General features: G+C 34.6%; 2 protein-coding genes, 2 long non-coding RNA genes and 1 other non-coding gene across 8 annotated transcripts; 1 reads left to right on the top strand and 4 right to left on the bottom strand.

Moving 5' to 3' along the window:
• Positions 1–263: 263 nt before the first annotated feature.
• Positions 264–337, bottom strand: TRNAI-AAU (transfer RNA isoleucine (anticodon AAU)). Its single transcript has one exon. It is a non-coding gene; the product is annotated as a tRNA-Ile (tRNA).
• A 1,500-nt stretch (positions 338–1,837) lies between these two features.
• On the bottom strand, positions 1,838–3,773 carry LOC105160053 (transcription factor ORG2). Its single transcript, XM_011077318.3, has 3 exons — positions 3,306–3,773; positions 2,667–3,029; positions 1,838–2,209 (listed from the first exon to the last, which is right to left on the bottom strand). The coding sequence occupies exons 1-3, from the start codon at positions 3,771–3,773 to the stop codon at positions 2,120–2,122; spliced, it is 921 nt and encodes a 306-aa protein (XP_011075620.2). The 3' UTR covers positions 1,838–2,119.
• A 1,044-nt stretch (positions 3,774–4,817) lies between these two features.
• EDA7 (embryo sac development arrest 7) lies at positions 4,818–12,418 on the bottom strand. The gene is made up of 16 exons (XM_011077111.3): positions 11,977–12,418; positions 11,468–11,566; positions 11,284–11,375; positions 10,966–11,066; positions 10,112–10,202; positions 9,836–9,894; positions 9,616–9,736; positions 9,260–9,328; positions 8,253–8,305; positions 8,034–8,142; positions 7,518–7,688; positions 7,271–7,429; positions 7,038–7,130; positions 6,408–6,608; positions 5,694–5,911; positions 4,818–5,560 (listed from the first exon to the last, which is right to left on the bottom strand). Exons 1-16 carry the CDS (start codon positions 12,107–12,109, stop codon positions 5,227–5,229), a joined length of 2,103 nt encoding a protein of 700 aa, XP_011075413.1. The 5' UTR covers positions 12,110–12,418; the 3' UTR covers positions 4,818–5,226.
• A 2,158-nt stretch (positions 12,419–14,576) lies between these two features.
• On the top strand, positions 14,577–17,532 carry LOC105159897 (uncharacterized). Of its 3 annotated transcripts, XR_847640.3 has the most exons (7): positions 14,577–14,931; positions 15,185–15,303; positions 15,646–15,793; positions 15,887–15,964; positions 16,289–16,355; positions 16,431–16,506; positions 17,054–17,532. It is a non-coding gene; the product is annotated as an uncharacterized LOC105159897 (long non-coding RNA). The 3 variants fall into 3 exon arrangements; XR_002286904.2 differs by lacking the exon at positions 14,577–14,931 and having other exon boundaries at positions 14,938–15,303; XR_002286907.2 differs by lacking the exons at positions 14,577–14,931; positions 16,289–16,355 and having other exon boundaries at positions 14,938–15,303.
• Positions 17,533–17,635: 103 nt separating this feature from the next.
• On the bottom strand, positions 17,636–18,746 carry LOC110011854 (uncharacterized). Of its 2 annotated transcripts, XR_016065099.1 has the most exons (3): positions 18,548–18,746; positions 18,193–18,353; positions 17,636–17,742 (listed from the first exon to the last, which is right to left on the bottom strand). It is a non-coding gene; the product is annotated as an uncharacterized LOC110011854 (long non-coding RNA). The 2 variants fall into 2 exon arrangements; XR_002286908.2 differs by lacking the exon at positions 17,636–17,742 and having other exon boundaries at positions 17,886–18,353.
• Between the last annotated feature and the right edge of the window lie 870 nt (positions 18,747–19,616).

Below are 19,616 nucleotides of genomic sequence, written 5' to 3'. Positions count from 1 at the left end.
GAAAATGAAATGTCTTAACATAGACAAAATTGGTGTATGTTTTGTCTTAGAGTTCATCTGAAATGGAAAGAGATGAAAAAGGGTAGTAGGTAGCTACAAATGGTGAGACATTAATATATATTATAAGGCAGTTGGGAGACCAATAATTAACACTACATTTCTTGTTTTACCCTCCTAACTATTGTTTTTTCTATACTGCAGAAAATACCAAAAATTAACAAAGAATAAAGACACAATAACAAAAGGGAAATTTAAAATTAATGTGGCCCATGCAGGTCTCGAACCTGCGACCTTCGCGTTATTAGCACGACGCTCTAACCAACTGAGCTAATAGGCCTCATGTTGTCATCAACATTCTATTTTAGATGTAGCATTTTCCCAGTTAAAAATGATATCTTAATTCAATTTAATTATTAGTAATCCAAAAGTCAGATAAATTTTAATTGAATTGAATGTAAGTGGAGCTCGAACAACTTAGACATTTTAAAACACTAGCCGTTATATTACATGATCCTTACGTGCATATAATAAATAAATATTTATATTTTTTTTACATATATTATACATATATAAACAAACATATTATATTTCAATAAATAAATAAAATTAAGAATATTATCTACGTTACAAAAATTGGTATCGCAGCGTTACAGACCGTTCTTTGTGAGTGAATTTTTTTTTTCTTTTTTTATATTTTTATAGATATATTGATGGGAAGAAAAATTTGAGTAGGAGTGATCGAAAAATACATAAAGAATATTTTTGGTCATATGAAATTTTGGTGTTGCGGTGTCATAAACTGTTGTTTGTTAGTGAAAAATATATTTTCTTTTCATATTATATAGATAGTATAAATATATGAATGAGAATAAGAATTCGAGTAGTGGTTGTTAAAAATGCATAAAGAATATTTTTGGTAATAAAAAAATTGATATCGTGACGTAAGTAATCGGTGTTTATGAATAAAAAAGGGTTTTTTTAATTAGTATAAATTATTAGTTGAAGGTCATAATCTATGTATTAACTTGAATTGATTCGAGGGTTTCAATTTATTTCATGCTTTATAAGGCTAAACATAGAATCAAAAATAAAAAAATAAAAAAAAATCAAGAAATGCATATACATTCTCACGTTCAATGTCCGTAAGGAAGCACACGAGGCATGGGCCCAAGAGAAGATTCCTAAGATGGGTCGACCCGGATTAAAGAATAATGGATCATGGAGTGTTCTTGTTTGTCGGGTTAGTGGGTAGTGGTTTTTATTTGATGTGGAGGCCTTTGTCTCCCTCTTTATTTATTTACTTTTATTATTTCACATTCATATTTGGAGCATCCCATGCAAATTATTATAACGTCAAATATTATTCTTTTAATTATAAGAATTTTAGCCAATTTCAATATTAATTTTGAATGCGGCCCTTTAGTATAATTGTTGCACAAATTCATCGATCATGCACGATGATGGGTTAAAAAAACGCATAGATCCAATTAATATGGACTGTACTCCAAACTTGGGCTGAAGCGAACGCAAAAAGGCGTTAGCACTCCAAGCCCATGTTAGTATTGAATTTGAGATTGAATAAAATCAAAAAGTAAATAAATGCAATTGAAATCGAGATATGATGAAAAAAGTCGATGAAAAGTGTACGAACACTTGATAATGTGCGTGTGGGGTGTCTAGAGTATATTTAGAAAGTATTTTGATTTGAAATAGAGGATCATAAGCCTCATTTGATGGCCCATATATATATAATGTGATATGCAAAAGTTTAAGATTAAAAGGATAAAAACATTAGGTATAATTAAAAGTCTCAACTAAGTCAGCACAATTAATGAGATGAGATTACAAGTTGGATACACAATAGTTGATTTATTTTAGCTACTGTATGTATGCCGTCTAACAGAAAAAATTCTTATACAAATCAAGTTTGGCCGAATCAAACCAATCACATGATAAGTGTGATATGCTTATCATGTAATTATTTTTTTCTTGAAATAAATGTATTGTAATTGTTATATAATCGATTTTGGTATGACCAAATTTGATTGGATTAGAATTTTGGTGTGGCAGTACATGTATTTTAGAACTCCTTTTGAATAATAAATTAGGAGCTAAAATTTCAAGTTAGTGTAATTTCTTCTCCTTTCTCATGAAATGGCCACACTTTCTCCTTCAACATTTCAGTATCTATCACTTGATTTTCTTGTGCCTGTTCAAAAAAACAGAAAAAAATTTAGAAGAAATTCCAAAATATGTATATAATGTTTGGATTCGTTTTCTGAATGTTTTCTTGTGTTTTGTGGAGATAGAGAGAGAAAAATAAAGATAAATAAGTGTGTGTTAGAGATAATATGTATGTTTGGATTTGTTTTTAGTGATAATTTAAAATAAGTATTATATGTTTAATGTTGTGTTTTGGGAGAAAAAAATTACTATTCATTGTCAAATCATGTCTTTTTTATATATATGTGTATGTATATATATATATATGTATGTATATATGCTAAAAACAGTTAAAAACACCTAAATAAGGTATTTTTGAATGATGGTCAACATTGGGTATGTTTTGACTTGTTTCGAAAATAGTTTGGAAATGAAAACAAACATAGTATGTTTTCATATCATACAATAAACATTAATAAAAAAGAAATTGGAAAGTAATGTACCTGAAGATGCAAAGTGTAGAAAAGGGTGGTGGCATCAAGTGATTGAAAGGAAGATGCATTGAGCAGAAGAAAGCCTTCCTGCACCTCCAATCTCATCACAGCCTCACAAAATGAAGAGTAATTGCCCTTTTCAGCTGAGCTCTGAACAATGATTTCCCTGTCGCTTATTTGAGTAATTGCTGAACTTTGAGTTGCTTTTCTATGCCTCTGCTGCTTCTTCATTGATGTGTACTTTTCTTGCCTGCAAATCTTCTTTGACATCATCAGCTTTTCCTTCTTTTCAGTTAGTCTCTCCACTTCTCTCTGTAGCTCTGGAATGTATTTCACCACTCTTGAAACTGTCGCTGGAATGCTTAGTTTTCTCTGTCAACCACATCATATATACATATATCAGATCATTGTTGATTACACATGATGTAGTAAAACATTGCAGTAAAAGTGTCGGGTTTGGATTTTCTGTTCCCAAATTCTAAATGCACGCCTTGTGTACTATTACACAAGTTTTCATTAAATGAAATACATGATATGTAATATTTGCACACGTTATATATGGTTGTGCTAGTGTTAAGGCCATGATGGTTCCGTAAATCATCTTAATGAGTTTCTCCGAAAAGAAGACAAGAAATTAAGGAGACTTACTGTCTGATCCTCAGGTGGAAGCAGCGACCTAAGAGAAGAATACAAGGAGTTCATCCTCTTACGACGATCACGTTCGCTGGCATTATGGTTGAGCTTCTTGGCCATCTTATTATTGCTCTCATGATCATCCCCCTCATGAAACCCTTCATTATTAAACTCCCCATTCTTGCAAGGAGAGTGGAGATCAATGGAGCCTGCTGAGGTTTCTGGTCTCTCTCTAGACAAGTAGTTTAGGCCGTTTTCTTGATCATGGTTGAACATGGGATCTTCTTCCTCCAAGAGCCACCCCATAGAACAGAACTGAGGAGATATATCCAACATTTTTCCAGTGATCAGTTTGTACTCATTAGGAACTGATGATTTGATTTCGATTTCTATTTGGATTGGATAAGAATGACTTGTTGTGTTGGTAGTTGATAATGAGGGCTGGTAATTATATATATATACTAGGATCAATGTTGTTATCATATTACAATAGGCTAAGTCAGCATCAATTTTATATTTGTTGATTTTTCTGATTTTCTATTACAATAGGCTAAAACAGCATCAATGTTGTTACCATATTACAATATGTCATCAGAACTAATTAGTTCAAGTTGATCATCCTGTGAAAAGGCACACGAAGGCTTAAGGCTAATCATAGTTTATTTTAGTAATCGTGCGTCTTATGCATGACAACACGACTTCTGATTTGGTCTGTTGCTCATCAGCTTGAGCCATGCACGTGGAAACACACTTTCTTCTTGGTGATTAGACATATATATGTCTGGGGTAGACTTTGTCATTTTTATTTCACATATGCAGGAATATTCTGTTGAGAGTTCGATTGTTTTGCCACAAGATGAGATTGTTGTATTTGATAATGTCGTGTACTATTTTGTCCTATTATTTTTTATTTTTCTTCTAGAAGAGTGAGCATGGAGCTCTAAGTCAACAAGATTCCAATCCCACCTCAAACAAATTTATAATTGTTGTCCTGGAAAATTTGAGAGTTAACAAAGAGTTGTCCGAGATGAATTAATGGTACTACTTCTCTTTCGCTAGTCTTATAATCCCTTCATCCCATTTTTATGCCTTCGATCTGAGTTTTGATAACAGTTTTTAGTAAGAATTCAAAGAGTTAAACTTAGTAGAGTGGTGGAAAGAAGCCCATGTAACGCTGAAATTGTCAATGTTTATCTTACAAAAGCAATCAGTGAGTTTTGCATTTTGCCACTGACTAGTCGTTGGTGCATGAATAATAAATAAGCCCATGAAAAACACACAAACGGAGTACGAGGTGAGGCAAGGACAAAGAAATAAGTCTCTGAAATGAGGGCCAAAGCAACAGCCAAAAAGATAAATTGTAATTATAAGTTTGAAAAAACATAAAAAAAAATAAAATGAAGTAGTGGATTGAAAGGGAAAAACATCATACTTATGAGATTGTTAAAAAATATTAAATTATTATTTTGACTATCTTTTTTTTTTCTAAAAAGAAATGAATTAAAAATAAATATGAATAATGAATAATTAGTACAACAAAAGAAAAATTTCTTGTATAATAGCATAGATGGTAATTTGTTTTTTGGTAGAAGAAAAGGAGAAAACTAGGCCATGGTTGGCAGTGGAAAAGCTATCAATGCAGTGTATCTTCCACCAACACTCCCACTGATTAAAAGAATGTGAAGCTACAGTTTTCAACATCAAACAACTTTCTAGTGTACTTACTGTAACTCAAGTACAAGAATACATCCGCCGAAATTGATTTTTCTGATCTTCTGACTTTACACCGGCAAAGAGTAAACTTTTTCCTTCATTCTCTATAATTTTATGTTAGTATTCCCTTTTTGTATCCCCATCTCTCGTTCAGTTCAAATGTAAGCAAAAATGACACAGATTTTCTTAGAGGGGTAATCAAAGATTTTCTCCATATTTAGGTTCAGCGACGTCCTCTCCCTCTGTTCCTCCCTCGAAAGCCACCTCTCCCACGACCCCCACGACCCCGGGAACCAGATAGTTTCAACGATTGAATGCCCCTTCTCTTTCCTGGGCGTGCCTCCTCATCCTCATCATACTCATTGTATTTCGACGAGCTTCTGGGTTTGAAGGAGATTTCTCTTGACCCTCCTTGTCCGTGTTTGACGTCCTCCCTTGAAACTTCCCATGGTTTCCTCAGAGCTGCCCTTTCTCCCAAAGGAAGAGAATCTTCCTCTGCAAGGGATTCACGGTTCCAGAAAGCTTCTGCATGCCTTTTATCCTTCACTTCGTAAAATCTGCAGATATGACATGATATTGAAGACTTGATTAGGTAAGTGTACATTCTGAATTTGTTTTTATGTGACGACTTCTGCATGCACAAAGAACAAAATTTTGTTCCTGCTGTCCAAATGAAAACATGTGTCTCACCTAGGAGCTTGTACTTTCTTCTTAGATTTGCCCTTTGTGTTTTCATGCTCATCCTCTGACAATTCACTCGCTGACGATGCATCAGAACCACCAATAGCCTGTTCATCCTCTTCTTCAACAGCTTCAAAATGCTCCTCCAGCAAAGATGGCTTCTTTGTCGTTGATGGCATTGGGTGCAAAGCAAGGTATTCGTTTGAGAATTCATCAACCTCAAAGTCCTGCAAGCGGTGTCAAGAAACGATACATAATTTGGATGCTGTTTGAACGTAAACAAATTCCAATACAGATGTTGTCAGTACGAGGCCAAAAGTAATGCCATCATCATTAATGAATCTTTTTACATTAATCATCAAAGAAAATCCACCCAATACATCCGTGTACTATTCAAAAGGTTGTCACACTGATTTGAGAGATATCCCAATGATGTAGCCTAAATTTCAGAGGATAAAGGTGGTTAATACTCAAGCCTGTGACCAGCCGATATATCTGTGTCTCATTCCTCTCAAAATTGATTCTTTGCGCTAAAGATATGTATAATGATTATCATTTCTTGTGCATTTTCACATGTCTCTATATTACTTACTGTCCAGGGGTTATTAAAGTTCTAACTATTTCCCAAATCCCTGAGAACACGGTACTACATGGTTGATCATAACTAACAGCAGCAATCAAGAAATGAGTGTTTTTTGCATAAACAGAACCTCTATGAATTACCTTATTTTCAAACATAGCTGTAAACCTCTCATCTTTGAGAACTTCACTGGTGAGGCCTTTCTTTTTCTTTGATGTTTTCTTAGCATCGGATGTTTTCTGAACATCAGCATCATCAGTTCCCTTATTCTCATTCAGCTCTTCCTCCTCCTCAAGAAGTCGGGCTGCCAGAGCCCGATTAACTCTCGGCAGCTTCCTCTTAATCTGCAAGATGAAAGATAAATGAAATTGAATTCTCAACACTTGATACGAAGAATGATATGGGCTCCAATATTTAAGTATGAGTCATAAGGCAGTTGAAATTACATAAATATAAACATATATGTACTACACAAAATCTTTACTACTTCATAAACTTTATTCAAGTTAAAATGCAGCATACAATGGAGAGAGTGCTTATAGTAAGTTTATCGATTTTGATCAATAACTAAATCATCTAGCATTTAGAATTGCATCAAATACCATGTTCTTCTTCTCAAGGTAATCAATCCTACCAAAGTAATTTTCAGAAAAGATTAGCAGTAACAGCAAACCAAGCAACCAACAATTCCCCCCTCAAGTTCCCTGCAACACTTTGATCAAAGCAGCGTGGCTACATTAATAAAGACATAATACATATGGCACAGAACTGACCGTTATTCTAGAGGCACGTTCGGCTTCCAACTTTTCCTGCTTTCGCCTCTCTATATAAGACTCATAAGCAAAAGGATCTGCCAAACTTTGGGCCTAGTGACAAAGAAAAAAATACAAATCTAATGAATATCTTGTCAACAATTACAAAATGTGGCAGATTAGAGCAGTGTTTTTTCCCCCATAAAAGAGAAGTTCAATGCCAGGTAAAAACATTCTGTTCTGCAGATTGTGACCTTTTTATACAGCCGGTAATCGATAAAGAAACCATGCATATAGGCCCTAAGAAGATTGGTTCCAATCAAATTAGTCAAATTCAGTTTCGCAAGGTCCTCTTTCGTCAAGAATTTGTAATCATCATAAATAGTTGTTTGTCCACCCTCCTCCAGCTCTTCCTGCACAGCCACAAATTATCATAATAATTAACATCAAATGGCAGTCATCTGTTTATGATGGTTGCAAAGCATATAACAACAATCATACCGTTAAGTTCTCTAAGTAAGAACACCACTTCGGAGCAGGTCCAAGGGCCGGTATGAAGTATGACGGTATTTGGCTGCTGTCCAGAGCCAGCAAAATCAACCCACTTTCTTTGAAGACACACATGTCATTGATTTTGCCAGCAGTTGGTTCAATGCTAGTCATACCTTCTCCCTGAAATTAACAGAATTTGATGTCCAACATTCAGAAGACCTAGACATAAGGTGCTCAAAACTCCAGGGAAGTCCCACATTTGAGAGTATTCTATCAGACATCAATACCATACAAAGTTATGTTCACAACCAGTTATATTTAGAAGAAGGTATATATTGATTGACAAAGTATTTCAACTGAGTCAGGCGAACTATTTGTTCATGATCCGCATACATGCATATTCATGCTATCCCTATGTAAAGCTGGCTGCTGGGACGTTCAAGTACACAAGACAAAAAGGAAAAAGTAGAAGGTGAAGCAGAAACATCAAAATAAACAATCTAATAAGATGAAAGAACTTCTCACCGTCTCAGGGTCCCAAATCCTGACTATGTGTTTATCGGCAGTGATTAATTTTGATTGCTCAGAGTTTAGTGTCTTATGCCACTTAATGTTCAGTATTGGGCTGCCATACCTGCACAAGAGCGACCAATTGCCAAAGTAAAGATCACGAATTCACAAGGTGGGAAGTTGATCCTTCTTTGCATAATTAAACTAAGTAGACATATAGTAAAGGCAACTCACATGTGATCCTTTACACGCAAAGGATTAGATGAGCGCAAATCATAAATCAGAACCTGCATAATTTACAGAGCATAAGAAAAATATCCGTAGAATATTAGCTCGGTTAGACAGAATTGCATGCATCAAAAAGGGAAAAATACAGTTCAGATACGATTTACTATGTCAGCAACTCATTTTCTCGTATATCTGGTCATCCAATCCACACTTAGAGATTTCTATCATTTTTTTCATATGCTCTTCCTACTACTTACTCTACTCAATTTTTGAACCATCAGATGGTAAAAAACCAACATGCACCAGTATATGTCTATTGTGTCCTCCCACACAATACTAAACGTAATGCCCATGCTCTCGAACAACAGTTTAACCCAGAAAGACCTAAATCCTTCTGGCCAAAAAGGAATGACAAAGTAACATTCTGCATCTTATGGTTGTTCCAACTACTATACCCCAAGTGCCAAGGTGTAACATATTGGTAAATGTGCCTCGCAATCATTAAAGCATAAACATTCCTCAACACAAAGCACATAATAAAGTAAGAACCATCAGATGTATGTTATATCTATTAAGAAATAGAAGCACAAAGAGTGGTTCTTCTATGAAAATTAATGTACTGCATAACTTCACATTTCTATTAGTCTACACGAAAATAGCATTCAAGTTTTTTCGTTAGTACTCAATAGCCTGATAGATGAAATCTGTGTAAAGTGCATGCTTTCATCTTGACCATCTGGTGACTACAAGAGCATATTGTTAAAATCAAATTCAACTCCCAGATTCACTGATTTCCAAGCATAGATTATAAAGCAATTAACAATTCTTTTCAGTGGACCCATGGCAGTAGGTGTTGATACTTGGTTTTGCAAAAATCATTTGATATGGGCCATGTTGCTTTTCTCATAAATGAGGTACAACATAAACCATAAGATGTGGTAAAGCACAAGAAAATGAAACAAGACAATGGATTGCAAAGAATGGTAATATGACAATAACAGACTAAAGCTTACCTTCCCACCACTGCTTCCAACGGCCATAAGATAACCTCCATCTCCGTCGAACTCAATCGCAGTAACCTCCTACAATTATCATATTATTTTCATCAATTAAGAAACTCCTCATTATGCCATACTCTAAAGCTTCTTATTCGAGCAAGGGCTATTGTATTTGGCAGATTGATAAAACCAGGTTGGAAACATGTAGGTATAGGTATCACATTTTGCACTTAAGAGCCCTTGCAGACTACTTTCACCATCAATATAAGGCATTTGCACTGGAATCTAAGAGAATAGTGAATAAAGTGAGGACACAATATGTGGTATGCAGCCATGGATTCATAGTACCAAAAATGAAATAAGCTTGTTACCCCATCAACATCACCCGTAGATGCAACAACATCTATTCGACCAACAGAAGACCTTGTCCTCATATCAAAGCATTCGACAGCTCCATCCTCACCACCACCAGCAACTAATCCATGGACTTTGCTGAATTGGAAACAGAGATCACATTACTAGAGATGTGGGCCAGCTTGAGAACAGTAAAAAAGATAAAGTCGATCAGAAGGAAAACTAAGTCTCACAAACCTTTGAGACACTACATTCAAAGCTGGAGATTGAGTGCTGAGAGAGGATAGGAAACGTCCCTGACAAAAACATTATTAGCTTTGGAAAAGTTGAACCAGGAGATCTTATGAGATATTATTTTTCATTGTTAAAAATATGAAAAAAATACACATACAGGTCCTGTGCTTGTACATGTGCATACAAACCCATGAGTTCATACGTGTGTGACGGAGGGGAGGACAATAGTCATGCTTGACATTTTCGAAGAAGAAGGGAGCATAGATTGGCTAGACAAACCTGTTCCAAATTAATCCTGTATAGATCTGGAGAAGAAGCAGCACAAATAATGTCACAGGACCAGCTGTCATACGCAATATCTCTTCCCATCCTGTTTAAAAAGGTAGGATCACAGTGAAACAAATACCAGAATATCACCTACTACATTCTTCACAGAAACTTTATTTCAAGCTTCAAGTAATTTCTTGATTGGGCACTCGAGCTTGCATAGCTCGTGACTAGGACAAAAGCTATAAACTATTATTATGTGTAATTTCTCTCGGGTCAGAACTCGAGTAAGTAACCAATTTGGTGCTAATGATTCTTTTCATAAAATTGCAAGAGAAAAAGGGACCATATGAGCTTTTTTTTTTTTTTTTTTTGTCTCCAAAAAGAATCTAGATGTCTTTTAGAAACTTATATGCGTGGAGGTAGTTTCAGGACAACAATGAAAGCATGACGGAATGATTGCACGTGTTGAAGATGCCGTTATCTAAAAGCTCCTCAATCTAATAGCATATTTTCTTAACAAAACCATCAAAATAGAAATTGAATGTAAGAATTCAATGAAAGCACCAAATCATTTATGTAACATCAACCAATCCGTAAATTTCAATTCATAATAACCCATAGTAGATCAAACTGAATAATCACAGGGAACTGTATCCATATATAAATTTTCCAGCAGCACTTTTCAGCATTTGATTACCTGAGTTGTGCAATAGAAAATTCGTACAGAGAGAGAGAGTAGTAGAAAATGGTTAACAAATTGTGAAGAACAATTAATGTGGGTATATTCTGAATAGATATGTAAAAAAGACTTTGATTCCAAGAGCTAAGATACGATGCTTAATGTGTGAGGGAGTGAGAGAGACCTTGGGATCCTCAAACTGTAGTGACTTCCATATTTTGCATGAAGACATACAGAACGATCAGCGCAAAGAAATGCGATTTTTGCATAGTCATCATCCAATACCTGTTGATATAGCAACATTAATAAGTTACTAATTTGTATATATAAGGACTATAAATACTACATGCTACCAAGAGTTAAAATTATCTAACTCAAGTGCATATAGACACTAAACTACATATACAAGAACATTATAGAAGATAAAATAACTGGGGAAGCAAATTGATTACATGTATATTTACGCTGAATTTCATCATCTACCATTTGTAGAAAGTATTACCTCAAAATCAATAATTTCTGAAATCAAATGTCTTTCAAACTTCAGGGACAGTTCCCTCAGCTCATAGACTTTGACTTGTGGAGGGTAAATGCCTGAAGATAAAGAAATATCTGAACATAACACATCTGGACACAAAAACACAACTCTGGAATGCAAGTAGGTTGACATCAAAATTATAGCTCACCTGAGGCTATAAGATACTCCCCATCAGGTGTCACCTTAATTCTCGAAGTCGCAGTTTCAAACCTTAAATCCTGGATCAAATCCACCCTCTGCAAATAATCTGAAAATTGATAGACAAAAACTCATTATTCATAAGATCATCCTTTCCATATTCAAAAATTACAGACATCTTTTTAAATTTCAAATCAATTAAAGTAGATTAAATGCTTAATATCCAACTTATGATAAAACCACCTGAAAACTGTCAACATTTTAACACTTCTATATTCTCCCATATGCATACAAAAATTTGAACTCTTAATCACTAGAACAAAAGCTCAGCCAAATAATGAACACAGAAGTCCGACAAAATGCGTGTCCAACTGTACTGTAATAAAAACTGAAATTTGTTTCGAATATTCGAATTCACTAGTCACGCTTAGCTAAATTCTTTAGTCGAACAGGCGAAAAAAATGGGATAAAAAATTGAACTGTCCGTTTAAAAGTGCTCACAGTTCTAATTCCCAGTACCTGGGTTTTTGCGCAGTGCCCTAAGCTTCTTCGGAGGAAGCCACGTCGCAAGCGAGCGGTTGTGGCCGGCGACGGTGTACATTTTTACTCCATTTATGGAGGTCGACTTCAAGTTGCCACCTTCATACGCCATGGTGCCCGACCTCTTTCAAGCTTTCTGGCTATCTATTCGCTTGTATTCCACCACAGGAGGGGTTGCCTACTGGTGGGGAGGCAAAGAGTTCAGAGGCTGTTGAGATTATACAAACAGAGTACCCAGCGAAACCCAGAAAAGGCTATTCTTTTCAAGTTGAAAGAATATCAACCTCAAACAACCATTCACCGGGCCCTAGGAGGAGATGCCGACGTCTGTAGTCGGCGACACCGGCGGCGAATCCGGTTCTCGGCTTTCAGGAAGAGGTATCTTAGTGAAGAAAATAATAAGGGGGAATGATCAATAATGGGCTTTTGGGTTAGGCCCATATAGTTCAGTTAATTCTGATATTTGACTACAAACCCATACCTTCGTCCTTTTCTTTTTGTTAGTCTTCGCACACCATTACTATATCTATATAATAAATTTTTTATTATACTTTAAAATATATTGTAAATAAAGAGAAAATATATAATTAATATATTTAATTAAAAAAATCAATTGATATAAAATTTTAAAAATTAAACAAATTAGTTATCTTATTAAACATTTTTTGCTTTACAAAGATTAGGTACGACAATATCATTAATTATTGTTTATGAGGATGGAGGACCTTTCTATTTTTTATTTTTTTTTGTAAATATAAATTTCATATATAAGTTAAGGTGGTAAAATCATACAACACAATCACGAGATGTAAGCCCGATTAAGGCCAAGGTATCGTCCATAATCTATATAGTGTTATCATGTTAATCAAAAAAAGTAGTTCTACACTAAGACTTCTTTGCCTAGTCTCCTCAATAACTACATTACCTACAATAATGTAAGATTGCTTTTCTTGCTGAACTCGTCTCTTATTGTACTCCTACTAGATGTGGTATACCAAAGAAGCATATGCCGCATTGATCACATGTTTGCCCCACCACTTCAACGTTGCCCACATAACATTATCGTCCCAATCACGTTGAGGCCATGGGTACCATACATGGTGTTGAATTTAGTTAAGGCATTGGCGTGAGAATCGACAACTGAAAAACAGGTAAGAGAGCATTTCAAGTTGTCCGCCTATGCAAAGGACACACGCCCCATCTAGGTGGCTAAGCCAAGGTTTGTCAAGCATTGATAGTCTATCCAATATTGCCAACCAAAGTATGAACAAGTTTCGATGGATCTTGAAAGGTTCAAAAAATAGTGAAGACCAACCTACCTTGGGGCTCCCGACGGATAAAAGAACTTGTAAGCTGTAGCATTAGTGAACATCCCCGATCCAATTGCCAAGTGATCCTATCACTCCCCCCATGTACAGTGAGTAGCGAGTGTAGAATCTCCAAACAATCTCTATCATCTTACATTGTTAAACAATATGGATTAATCATATCATCAAAATTCAAATCAAATCGTTAGATATGATCAAACTTACAGAAAAATACACTTGGTAAAGTTTTAAACTTATTGGATATACAAATGTCAAGATACCGTACTCGAAACATAAGAATAATCATTCAAGTCCGTGTATCATATAATCAGGCCATGTGATTTTAAATCAAAATAATCCGATATGATCTAATTGACACGGTCTTATATAGATTTAAATTTGGTGTGAATCGGGTGCCCAAATTTTAAGATATCGTAATTGTTGATTAAATTTTTTGATCTTATTATATATATAATAAAATAATAATTAAAATTGTTCAACCATCACTATTATTATCATTATCATTATTTTTAGATTAATTCATAGGATTCACTAAATTTTGACATAAATTTATAAATAAAAAAATAGATTGCATAATACATAGTATGTATCCTGATATAAATATAAAACTCAAAAATAGATAAAAAAATCATAAGTGAATTACTTATCGATTTAAAAAAACTATAACGTAATACAAATATATATTAAAATATAACATAAAGTTTACATATGTCATATCAAATAATAATTTTAATTACAAAATATATTATAATTTACTAAATTATTGATTAAATTTATTTTTGTATAAAGTTAAATGTATAAATAAAAGTACCATAATTTATTATTATATAAATAAAATGTATGATATTGATTAATAATTATAATATATGGTCAATTTTAATTATAAAACTGATCAAATATTAAATATAAAATTAAATATATAAAAAATTTAAAAATAAAAATATACATAAAAAATAAAAAAAATAGACAAAACTCGCGAGCCAGTATAAACAATTGAGCACTCGAGCTCAAATTTTTCGAGCTCGAGAGCATTCATCCGCTACCCCTAAATTCGACCCATTATTTAAATCCGAACGGAATGGGTCGGTAGCTTCCTCTGTTCAAGTGGCCTAATTGGCCCAACAATAGCAATTCAGCCGATACTGAAGAGAGGCCCAATTTCAGACCAAGATACAGCATAAAACGGCTTTTTTTGTAAATTTTGGTAATTAAACGACTATTTCTTCTTTTCTTTTTTAATTTATTTTTGCTAATTAAACGGCTATTTTTTTCAAAAAAAATTTGTAATCAAATGGCTATCTTTAAATTTTTGGTAATTAAATAGCTATTTTTTCGGTAATTCAACGGCTATGTTTATATATATATATATATATATAGTTCAAAACAGTTACAAATCGGCCATTAGAGAATTTGAAGGGGGGAAAGTCAGCAAAACCCCCACGCTCACACACACAAGCAAAGAGAAGAGGGCGGTGAGAGAGGAAACGGAGAGAATACACGTCTCCGTGAGAGCAAGGCCTCTCTCCACCAAGGATGCCAAGGCCAGTCCATGGCGTATCAGGGAATTCTATTTTCATACCCAACCAACCCTCCAAATTTGAATTCGGTAAAGTCTCACGGTTATTTTTTTAATATAATTTTGTTGCTTTTGATTTGTGGTATGGTTCTTGTTTTTCTTGATGTTCTTCTTTTTTTTTTTTTTATGGTTATTGGAGGATATGGTTCTTGATTTTGTTGATGTTCTTTTTTCCAATTTTGATTTTCTTGATGCTCTCTTTCCTTTTCTCAATGGTGACGTGTTGATCATATTGTGGCGGTTCATGGTTGCATTCTGCTGTCTTACTGGTTGGTGCTGTAAGGCACTGTTTTTGCATATGGACAAACAAGTAGTGGAAAAACACTCACCATGCGTGGATCAAAGTCTGAGCTTGGAGTCATCCCCCTTGCTGTCCATGATCTTTTTAACATTATACAACAGGTATTCATTCCTACGGCAGCCTCTTTTTGGTTTCTTTGTTGCTTATGAATATTTTCTTCCAGTAGGATAGCCAAATAGAAGTTTATTCATGTCAACGCCGTTGCACATGGTTATTCAGTTTAATAAATTCACTTAGGGTTGGAATCAATCAGATTCCTTGACGTGTTCATTGCATGCCCACCAGCGTACTACTAGGAAATTTGAACATATTAAGGCTAAAAGATAACTGTAATCATTCTGATCAAATTGAGTTAAGGTCTCCCGGTAGTCATTCTCTGATTGGTCTTAGATTGAGCAAACATATATGGCTTGTTCTTTGAGACTTGGCTTCCGCATTTGTAGGTGATGCAGTCTAATGTTATTTTCTCTCTCTAAGGAAATGGATCCTGAGTTTCTTTTACGCATGTGACATATAGAGATTTACAATGAGGAGATAAATGACTTGTAAGCCCCTGACACAGAAAACTGCAGATTCATGAAAGTAAAGGAGGTAATGATTTTACTTTTTATTTTGCTCATCCGACTACTGTTACTAAGAAGACAGTATATGGTATATCTAACGAACTTTTGAAAACTGAAGCAGGAATCTTTGTATCCGGGTTAAGAGAAGAAATTGTGCCATCTGCTGATCAAGTCCTTGAACTTATGGAGTTTGGAGAGTGTAAGATGATATTTTATATATTAAATTTGCTAACGAGTTTTTGTTGTTTTTGATGATAAAAAATTTTGCTTGATGTCTAACTTCCATATAGTTTCTGTAATGGAACAACTCTTTACACTTGGTTTGCTTCATGAAGGGTTCACTTATAATCTAAGCTTACTTTTAATTTTGCCATGGGCCAAGTCTTTTCCCCCATTCTTTAAAATCTTGAATATGAGAGACAAGTCGAAAAGGAAAAATGACACTCTCACCCCTAATTTTGTTATTTTGTATTGTTATATGTGGCAACCATTTGATATATTTTTTTTGAATATCAATTTACAGCTCATCTCATATTGGGGAGACGAATATGAATGTTTATAATAGTAGGCTGCACACAATATTTCGCATGGTATATTACTATTTTTGTATTACTGTCATTTTGACAAGTTATTTATTCAACTAATCAAGAATTTGTTTAAGACAGATCATCGAGAGCAGGGAAAAAAACTGGTGATGCAGAGGCAGAATTCTCATGCAATGCAGTTCATGCTTCTGTCATGGTATTGATCCTCTTTCCGTTTATTTATTCATAAAAACAAACTTGCAGTCTTGCTCAGATATTAAGGTCAGTGTGCAGTGGTAGACTTATTCAATTTTTCCCTATTTGAAATCCTTCATCTGAATAAAGCGGCTCCCATTCCAAGTTAAAGGCATTTACACGAAATTGGCCCTACTTTTCCTTTCTGAAATCTTTCATTTGAGTAGTGGATACCGTTGTTACCTAAAGGCATTTATATGAAATTGGTCTTTGTGGCTGAAGAGGATTATTTTTCAGCCTCACTAGTGTAATCTTCTTTCATTGTCGGTTTGCATTTATCTTTTTTAGACATGTTATGTGGTTGGAGAGATTTATTCCTTTCCCTTTTTGTTTGTTTTTCTTATTCTGGTTGCTTCTTTTTTGTGTTGTCTCGCTCTCTGTTTTTGTTCTATTGTTCTTTAACTAATATTTCTCTTTTAACTAGAAGAAGGAATTCTCTGCACACTTTTGTCCATTCCTGTCTATTTTCCTTATATGGTCTTTCTGGGATCTTGATTGAACCCTTACAGAATTTGGTGGATCTTGCCGGCTCAGAACGCGCTGCAAAGACTGGTACAGACCGCGTTACGTTAAAGGAGATGTCCCACATCAATAAAAGCCTAATTATCTTAGGAACTGTCATAAAGAAACTGAGTGAAGGTGCTGAGAGCCAAGGATGGGTATGAATTGCTACTGATGTCAGATATTGAGATTTTATACTCTGATGTTTTTTACCCAAAATATTGCATCGGTCATGTCCCCTTCCGGGACAGCAAACTTACACGAATTCTGCAACCTGCATTGGGTGGAAATGCAAATACTGCTATCATAAGCAATATAACACATGCACAGGTTAATATTTGGAGTCTAGTAGACCTCGAACTCATTTGAAACTTAGTCTTGGTTTCTAGAAAGAATGGATAGTTTGGTGATATTGACCGTTTTACATGTATTATTCTGTATAAGAGATTGCATTTATCTGATTTCACAACTAGGCTCTAGCTTGAAAGTTGGCCCTTCTTTCAAATGAACTTATCAAGTTTGCTTTACTGCTCACATTTCAGCTGTAGAAACAAAGTGGCATAACTGCATTACCTCAGATTTGTTGGTTCTAGAACTCCTCTTCTCCAGCAAAACTCGTACTTACAATGGTAGGCATTTTGTTTTTTAGACATTTCTCTAACTGTTTTCATCGAGACCCATACTTAGACTGTATCACCTACAAATGCGATTTTTTGTTCATATGTCTAAAAATTGCATCGAGATAGAAAGTAATATTAGACTGTATCACCTACAAATGCGGAAGCCAAGTCTCAAAGAACAAGCCATATATGTTTGCTCAATCTAAGACCAAATAGAGAATGACTACCAGGAGACCTTAACTCAATTTGACCAGCTGGACCAGCATGATTACAATTATCTTTTAGCCTTAATGTGTTCAAATTTCCTAGTAGTACCTTGGTGGCATGCAATCAACTCGGCAAGGAATCTGATTGTTTCCAACCCAAGTCCTACAAGCTAAGTGGGTACCAAGTGAATTTGTTAAGGTAACAGAATAACCATGTGCAACGGCTTTTGACATAAACAAACTTCTATTTGGCTATCCTACTGGTAAAAGATATTCATAAGCAATAAAGAAACCAAGAGAGGCCACCGTGGGAATGAGTACCTGTTGTATAATGTTAAAAAGATCATGGACAGCAAGGGGGATGACTCCAAGCTCAGACTTTGATCCACGCATTGTGTGCGTTTTTCCACTACTTGTTTGTCCATATGCAAAAACAGTGCCTTACAGAACCAACCAGTAAGACAACAGAATGCAACCAGTAACTGCCACAATATGATCTTCACGTCACCATTGAGAAAAGAAAAAAGAGCATCAAGAATAACATCAAGAAAATCAAGAACCATATCCTCCAATAACCAAAAAGAAAGAAGAAGAACATCAAGAAAACCAAGAACCACACCAGAAATCAAAAGCAACAAAATTATCAAAAAGAAAAAAACAAACCGTGAGACTTTACCAAATTCAAATTTGGAGGGTTGGTTGGGTATGAAAATAGAATTCCCAGAAATACGCCATGGACTGGCCTTGGCATCCTCGGTGGAGAGAGGCCTCACTCTCACGGAGACGTGCATTCTCTCCATTCCCTCTCTCGCTCTCTTCTCTTTGCTGTGAGCGTGGGGGGTTTTGGTGATTACCCGCCTTCCAATTCTCTATTGGCCCCGATATGTAACTGTTTTGAACTATACATCTATATATTAAAAAAAAAAATAGAGCCGTTGATTACCAAAAAAATAGCCGTTAAATTACCAAAAATTAAAAGATAGCCGTTTGCTTACAATTTTTTTTTCAAAAAAATAGTCGTTTAATTAGCAAAAATAAATTTAAAAAGAAAAGAAAAAATAGCCATTTTATGCGGGTGCTATATCTTGGGTTGAAATTGGCTCTCTCCAATATTGACTAAATTGCTATTGCTGGGCCCATTAAGCAACTTGAATAGAGGAAACTATTGATCCATTCCAAATTTGGATTTAAATAATGGGTCGAATATTCGAATCCGATTGTGTAATATGCAATACTTGTGCATAAGTTAAATTGGAGGACAAATATAATAGTATATTAACTGTTAAAGGATAATGTAGACTTTTTCAATACATAAATGATTATATTAATAAAAAATATAATTAATATTTTAAAATTTTGTGTTATGGTGTTACAAACCTCCAATTTATAAGTATACAGTGAGTTTTTATTAACGATAATCCGGTATTGAGGTATTGGGAAGAGTGTTAAAAGAAATAAGAAAAGAAAATGAGGAGGTTTCCTTGGTTGATATTTATATTTACAAATGGAGTTAACTTAATCAACATATTTAAAATATTTAATTTAACATATTTATATTTAATAAATTAATTATTGTAGCACGTTGTTCACGTGAGTATATAAAAAAAAAATTTTGACATGAGAAGATGAAAACGAAATAAGTCCCAAAGAAAAAAGTTAATTTAATGTCATTCATTATAAGAAATTAACTTGAATGTCAATATTAAGATAGCGTTTACAAATAATTATTTTATCGGTTGAAGGAC

Source organism: Sesamum indicum, linkage group LG4 (assembly GCF_026168435.1).
Source record: "Sesamum indicum cultivar Baizhima isolate 11 linkage group LG4, ASM2616843v1, whole genome shotgun sequence".
NCBI classification, from domain to species: domain Eukaryota; kingdom Viridiplantae; phylum Streptophyta; class Magnoliopsida; order Lamiales; family Pedaliaceae; genus Sesamum; species Sesamum indicum.
The sequence above is the reverse complement of the archived record's forward strand: the minus strand, read 5'-3'. Positions and strand labels throughout refer to the sequence as shown.

What these genes read in the sequence shown, in the direction of transcription:
- EDA7 (XM_011077111.3), bottom strand. Translation starts at nt 12,109, where the DNA reads ATGGCGTATGAAGGTGGCAACTTGAAGTCGACCTCCATAAATGGAGTA. An exon ending in GGAGTATCTTATAGCCTCAG is followed by an intron (nt 11,376 to 11,467) that starts GTGAGCTATAAT and finishes CTTTATCTTCAG; the next exon opens with GCATTTACCCTCCACAAGTC. An exon ending in AACGTGCCTCTAGAATAACG is followed by an intron (nt 6,609 to 7,037) that starts GTCAGTTCTGTG and finishes TTCATCTTGCAG; the next exon opens with ATTAAGAGGAAGCTGCCGAG.
- LOC105160053 (XM_011077318.3), bottom strand. Translation starts at nt 3,773, where the DNA reads ATGATAACAACATTGATCCTAGTATATATATATAATTACCAGCCCTCA. An exon ending in TTCCACCTGAGGATCAGACA is followed by an intron (nt 3,030 to 3,305) that starts GTAAGTCTCCTT and finishes TGTGGTTGACAG; the next exon opens with AGAAAACTAAGCATTCCAGC. An exon ending in TCTACACTTTGCATCTTCAG is followed by an intron (nt 2,210 to 2,666) that starts GTACATTACTTT and finishes TTTTTTGAACAG; the next exon opens with GCACAAGAAAATCAAGTGAT.